The sequence below is a fragment of the Gobio gobio genome (assembly GCF_949357685.1).
Source record: "Gobio gobio genome assembly, chromosome: 8".
In the NCBI taxonomy this organism is placed as follows: Eukaryota; Metazoa; Chordata; class Actinopteri; order Cypriniformes; family Gobionidae; genus Gobio; species Gobio gobio.
Window position 1 is genome coordinate 13,878,784 of NC_137114.1, and position 7,618 is coordinate 13,886,401.

Consider the following 7,618-nt stretch of genomic DNA (forward strand, 5'->3'; position numbering starts at 1 on the left):
GCTGCCATAGGCTCCAGCATCCATGTATATCGCTTAATTGATTATGGGCTGTTTCTTCAATAGTTACTAACTATGGAAAAACAACTTCCCATTTTACATTTTATTTCAAACATGCAAACAACATATGGAAACATATGCACACACGGGGATCTTCATTTAAATTGCTCTTTTGTTTACTTTTCCAAGTCAGTTTATGTTCATTAACATTTTCTGTTTGAAAACTCGGTCATGAGTGGCCAATTATGAGCAGATGTACCCAGTAGATGGTTATTTAATTAATGTTGGAGTTGTTATAATTGGCCCTCTCTTTGCACACTTGATCACTTTGGGATTTTCTGATGATCCCTGAGCTCATTTAATATGTTGTCACTGCTTACTTTAGAGCCCTTTTGTTGAAGTTAGCATACGTATAATGAGATTGTGCTTCCTCATGTAAACAAATAGTGACAATATAGGAAGTGTCATTATAATTTAATTTTTATGTTTTTGTGGGACTTAAATATGCAGAGATATTAGATTTTTGTTGTTGTTGTTGTTTATAGCAGGCTGCTTTCATCAAAACTTAGTATACCAAATGCCATAGTCGTCCTGGAGAAAGCTTTGCATCTCCTCCCTCCTTTTTAGACATGAAGCAACAACTTGATTGTTAGAAGGCCAGATATATAATCTGAAAGCTACAAGCACATTGTTTCCATTTCTTTGAATTTCCGTTTCATTTCCATTTAAATCCATTTATTACAGAGTATCCATTTATTACAGTGTACTATATGAAACCGTGAACAGAACAGCACTTGGTGTGTAAATCAAGAGAGTAATGTTTTCTCCATTAACAAGATGTTTACCAGAAATTTACAGTTGAACATACTTTACAGATTACAGATTAACATTGTTTATTGGTTATGACATTGAAAGACACTTTATAGGGCTACAAACATTTCTATCTCAGGAGCTGAGATTACTAGATAAGACAGCGTATCAAATTGAATGACTTCCTAGACACTTACATTTTTATTGTTGAAACCTTTACAATGGAAACTCTATTAATATTTATTTTAAAAATTTTCAATAAAGCATTCCTTATTTCTTTTGTTCGCACACCATAAATGATTGGATTGACACTTGCAGGGAATACTATATACATAACACCCAGAAAGGTATTAACATCAATTGGGATTGGAATGTGAAGATTTCGTGAAAGAAAGGTAATACTACCCACAAAGTAAAAACACATCATAACCATTAAGTGTGTACCACAGGTATGAAAGGCTTTCCAACGGTCCTCTCCGGCCGCAGCCCCCAACACAACATGCAAGATTTTCACATAAGAGAAGAAAATAACAGATATGTCAATTCCCACAAAACAGATTATCACAGCTAATCCCATTGCATTATTTTTGCTTATTGAATCACAGGCCAAGCTAACAAGAGCCATGTGGTCACAGTAGCAATGATGGATAACATTAGACCCACAAAAAGACAAAAATGAAGCCAAAGCGACCAGTGCAAACATTATAGTGCCGCTTCTGATCAATGTAAAGATAAGCAGTTTCAAAAACATGGATGAGTTCATTATTTCAGTGTAATGTAATGGCTTGCAAATGGCCACAAAGCGATCCAAAGCCATTGCTAAAAGTATGGTGGATTCCACAGAAGAAAAGAAATGAGTAACAAACATTTGTGTCAAACATCCATTTAAAGATATTTCATTCAAGTCAAAGAGGAAACCAAGAAGCATTGCTGGGATAATGGCAGTGGGTACAATGATGTCGACAACCGCCAAAGCAGAAACTAGAATGTACATCGGACTGTGAAGACTTTCTGTATTTTTGATCACAAAAAGCAACAAAGAATTCCCCAGCACGACCAAAACGTAACTCAGAAAAAATGGCAGGAAAAGCAGACGTCTGTTTTTGTAGATCTCTGGAAATCCCATAAATAAGAACTTTGTATGCGAGAGGTTTGCTCCTTGGAGTTCCTCAATCATGGCACTCTGAATGTGGTCGTCACAACCTATTTTACAGGGTAAGTACAAAATGACTATTATTTATCACTTGACAGAATAAAATAAACATCATAGCCATAAAGTTTAGCAACACATTATGACACATTATGTTATCACATATTTAGCTACTCCTTGAATTAGAAACTAGGCACAATTACTCCAAATTACAGCAAATGTATCATCTATGAAATATCCACAAATTGTCTAAAACATTCTCCTGTCTCAGCAGTTTTTTCCCCCCATGAACATTCTTGTTGGCACTTCAGGACTTTGTACCCAGGCTATTTCTTATCCTGCCTGCGCATTTCTGTAAAGTACTCTGTAAATTAAAAGACCTGTCAAAAAAACCTAGTTTTAACCTAGTTAAAATTGGAAAATTGCAACATCACACCACTGGTAACCACCCAAAAACATAGAGAATTCTTAGTGATACAAGTTTATTTTCAATAGAAATATACATTCAATTCTACAGTTACATAAAAATACACAATACACCTTTTCTGTTCACTTTGGTAAAAATTGCTCAGATTTGGCTGCATGAAAACATACCTGTCCGAGTTTCTTGGTCTCTCTTTTGTTTAGTCTTTCACTGTAGAGTAGGGGCCCCCATTAAGACCTGAAGCCATTCGAATGGGAGCATATATACAGTTTGATCTATGCTCCCATAGGAAAAAGACAACAAACTATACAACCACTGACCTTGTATACATTCTAATGACCTCATTCCATCCACGCAAACGTGCAGATGAAGATATTGTTCCAGGAAGAATGAACCAATTAGTTGATCATTTTTGTCTGGGTTAATTATCTCTGCTGAGGAGGGTCATGTGGTTTTAGTTGCTGTAGCATAGACCGTGTAAGTGCAAAAGAATAATTCGTGTTACATCTCAGTTATTAGTTTTTTTTTTTTTCTTTAATTGTCCAGTAAGGCAGCGTAAACTTTTGCAATTTAATTGACAGCATCATTGATTCAATGTAGTATCGCTCTGCAACTTAGAAAGTATTTGTAAAATATTGAGAAGGAAAAACTGTGTATTCACTATAATAGTGAAGTGAAGTAGCGGTCAGATATTTAATGTCCATGTTGACACATACAGTATGCGTTCTAAAAAATTATATTACACCACATTGAAATCCTTAACTTGCATTGTATCTTTTATTTTCTTGAACGGCAGCTGTGGTTGCCAGATATCCACCATAAAAAAACAATGTTTGATGTTGACAAACAATGACAATGTTTCAGGTATTGCAGGATGACTGTGCCTGTATTTTTTGCAATGTATTACTCTGAATTTCATTAAGTGATATAATGTTAATACTTGAACTACTAAAATCTGCTTTTAACCTTAAAATAACCACAAAGATATTACATGTGGCAAAACATAAAGCCACATAGTAAATCAGAGTTCATTATAATACCAATATGGCTAATAATGGCCAATAATAGCATGCAGGGACTTCAGGGAATGTCCTTTAATGTTTCATATGTGGTTAGTATACAAATGTTTGTTTCTGCAAGTGTATAATCTAACTTTTATGGTTCTCTATCAAGGGAACTCATGCTGCATAACATAACCAGGCCGGACACAAACCGTTGTCCTCATGAGTCATCTGTTCTTCCATGTACTGAAAACGTCAACAGCTTGTGCCACAGCTCTTACATAAATGCAATTACAGTATTTGGCAAATTTATTCAGGAGATAAACATCAGATTGGGTAAAATTAAGCAGACACCTTAAAGGTCCCATGGCATGAAATTTTCATTTTATGAGGTATTTCAACATTAATATGAGTTCCCCTAGCCTGAATATTGTCCCCAAGTGGATAGAAATGTTGATCAGTGTAAAACCGAGTTCTGGCTGTCTTTCTCTGCCTTTGAGAAAATGACAGGCCTGACTAGCCAATCCTGAAGTCTCCTGTTATGACGTCCACACAGGAATGGTTACCTCCCTTTCCTCCACCCAGAGAATCTGGCACGCCCATGCAAGCGCTATATTTGTCCTGGAGAGATCAAGGCTTGTGAACGAGTGAATGCTGGCAGTTTCTCAGTGTTTGGATGTACAAATGAAAACAGAAGTCTTTTTTCAGTTCCTTCTGATCTGTGATCAGTGATTTCTTATGTGTTGCTAATTATTTTTTATTCGTGCACACACTGCGGCTTCTCTCTCTCCCGACAGAACGGTGTTTTCGTGTTTTCTATCTTGTGAGTCAGTGTTTTTGTACGTCCTTGTCGCGTCTATCTGTTCTACAATGTGCATACAGTCATGAGTTTCTGCTCAACATCGGCAGACTCACATCTCATTAGAGATAAACCTCATACACGCCGAGGCTCAGGCTGCACTGACCGGTCGGCCTTCAACATCCCCGACCCCCAGTACTGCATCTGGCCCACAGCGGAGGAGCCAAACGCGGTGCGAGATTAAGCAGAAGGGGGGTAAGCGTGAGGGTATCCGGCTAGGCTAGCCAGCTTTCCCCACAATAAACTGGATTACATTCGATTACTGCTGTTGAGTCTTTGTTTGCGCTGTGTACTCAATGCACGTCACTGACGCTTTTCATATGATTGGAACATATCTAAAAAGAATGCTATAATCAACACTTACTAACTCGTTCATCTCGTTCATCATGTGTTACAAAGTTGATAGAATAATGATGAAGACGGACTCGGCGTGACTGGGACTCGTGTTTATTCAGAACTCTCAGATACAAACACAATAAACTTGCACTGACAGCGGTCTCATAACTCAGTAGTTACTATAAATAACTTTGTTAGCAATCGCTCCGTCTCCGTGATGTCCGGTTCGCAAACGAATCATTCTTTTGAATCGGTTCTTTTTAGTGAACCGAACCAGTTCACCAAATCAGACTGAATCGTTCTAAACGGTTCGCGTCTCCAGTCAGCGCTGATCCATAATTTACTAAAGTTACTAACTTTCTGACATGAGTGATAGCCCCTCCGACTAGAAATAAACTAATAACCTGAAGTATATTCTAGTAACAACAGTTCACTGAACTGAGACATGCTGAGAACTGATGTGAAGTGAACTCAGGTCCATCCGTCTCTCTGGCAGCAGCTCGTGCGTCGTAGACCTCGTTAAACCACGCCCCCTCCGCTCATTTCAAATGCAAAGATGTCAGCCAATCACAACAGTGGGCGTTTTTAATGAAGTCTCACAGCAGACACGCCTCTTGAAACAGGGCATTCAGCCACAGGGCAAACAGCAGTATAGAAAAAATGCCTTTTATTTCTAAATTATGACATTTTATGATGTAAAAATTATACTAACAATATAAGTACACCTCAGGAAACATTATAAAATAATAGAAAAATGCCATGCCATGGGACCTTTAATAACTTGTGACCGGCCTTAAGAAATAACTTTCAGTAACACTTTAGAACTCATTAATGAATAACTACACCGAAACAAATGAGTAACCCAACATTGTAGTTAATATAACCCAACTTCTGGGTCAAAAGAACAACCCCAATATCTGTGTTGAAATAACCCAGAATTTAGTAGGTCCCTTTTTAACCAAAGGTCAAAAATAACCTAACTTGGGTTACTATGTCAGTATGCCTTATTTCAGAAAATAAAACTTCAGACACTTACACACTTCAAGCACTTTTATATTTTTATTGAATTAAATTAAATTAAACTCTATATAAAAAAAAACACACACACTTGGACTGATTTGTTTTCCTATTTATTTTAGGCCACACTGTAATAACATTAGAAAGAAAAAAACATAATAAATATAATTGAAATGTAAAAAATATAATTGAAATCTCACTAGTTCATTATCAATAAACAATACATTTTTATATGTTTTTCTAATTATTTTGCATTACATATACTATTATAATAATTAATAATTTTTAGGATGTTTTCAGTTCTTCGTGGTATTCTGTAAAATGGGGACATTTTGGGGGGAAAGACACCAAAAACTGGGACTGTCCCTGGAAAATGTTGACGTAGTCACCCTATGTTAAAACAACTTGGAAAAAGGACAAGGGCAGTACAAAAATTGCTTACTCTAGTTGGCCTTTACAACTATTAGTAGAAACCCTAAACAACTGTAAAACAACAAAAATGTAGCTACAAGTACAAACAGTTGATTTTAATAACTTTAATGTACTTGAAGTGTGCAACAAGCCCATAGAAAAATATAAGTATCGGATCGGGACTCTGCAGTAAATCAATATTCAATGACTTGGATCAGGTGCACAAAAAACTTGATCAGGACACCCTTAATTATTTCTTATTTCTGCAATCAGAGTAAAATACGATAAAAGGCAGACAAGTCTAAGAAAGGTTTAATTTCTAATTACTGGACTTTTAGTTGGCTATATCCATCTCTAGGGCCCTCTAACTTTTGTTGCTATAACATAGGTCAGTAAACACTCTAAGTAGCACTCAAGGGGCACAGGCTTAAGATTGGATTGGACCATGAGGTACAGTTGATATCACTAAGGGCACAATTATATACTTGTGGTAATTAGACTTTGACCAATCAAAATTAATATCATACCTGTGTTTTGAGTCAGCTGTTTATTATTGTTATTTTAAACCACAAAAGATTTAAAAACGGAGTTTATAATTATAATGACACCTTTTAGACATGTATGTAGTTCTACACAAATACATTATAGTAGTAATATAATGCAAAATATGGGATTATATTCAAATAATTTTCTGTAGTTTTGACAAATACAACCCTTCATGGAATTTCTCCTTCAGAGTCTGTATGCCTGTAAGTTGATTTCAGAAACCAGTAATACATTACAACAGTAATATTAGAAAATGCATTATGGGCAATATTTGCCTTTTCTATAAAGTAGCCTATTGCAGAGGTTGTCAACCCTGCTTCTGGAGATCCAATGCCCTACAAAGTTTATTTCCTACCTGCTTCAGCATGCCTTCCTGAGATTTTCAAGCGATCGTTTCAAGTGTGTTTGATTAGGCTTGAAGCTAAAACTAACAGGACAGTGGGTCCCCAGAGGCAGGGCTGAAGACCTCTGGCCTATTGCATACTGTGAATTAACAGCACTCAGATTCCACATGAGGCTGTCCCCATAATAGCTATTTTAAGCAAATTCACTATTCCCTACATTAGTTTTCCACTTGTCCACTAGTAAGCAAAACTACAGAAGAAGCAGCTTCAATACAGCCATTTGACCACTTTAATGCAGCCATTTGACCATTAAAGCAGACATGTTGGTCCTATTTATCAATGCAGAAATGTTTTCTGAAAACACCTGCAATTGCTGAAAAAGAAGCAACTTAATAAAAGTCAAGGGTCAAGAGCCCAACTAAAGCAAACACTGATCATCATGATGGTGACCTCAACCTAAACATTTTCAACCAAACGTCAGCATCTAAACCTCTGTTAATTCTCAATAAGAACTGCTGTAGACACCTGACAGAAATAAAGTCAATCTAGTTAGTGAAGCTGGTAATGCTGTTTAATCCTCCTCTGCTGAGATCTTGAGAGATTTCATGTTTTTATCTTCAGTTGATTTCATCTAAGGCTGTGGCTGAAGAAAGTTGTAGTTTGTGTTCTTATTTCTCTTTCTTTCAGTGCTTGAACGCAGCAGGTGTTTGAATGATTGAGAGA

At 36.6% G+C, this 7,618-nt stretch overlaps 1 protein-coding gene across 1 annotated transcript; it reads right to left on the bottom strand.

Moving 5' to 3' along the window:
- Nucleotides 1-1,000: 1,000 nt before the first annotated feature.
- Nucleotides 1,001-1,984, bottom strand: or55e1 (odorant receptor, family 55, subfamily E, member 1; the record flags this gene model as incomplete). The annotated part of the gene is made up of 1 exon (XM_079823256.1): nt 1,001-1,984. One exon carries the CDS (start codon nt 1,982-1,984, stop codon nt 1,001-1,003), a length of 984 nt encoding a protein of 327 aa, XP_079679382.1.
- Between the last annotated feature and the right edge of the window lie 5,634 nt (nt 1,985-7,618).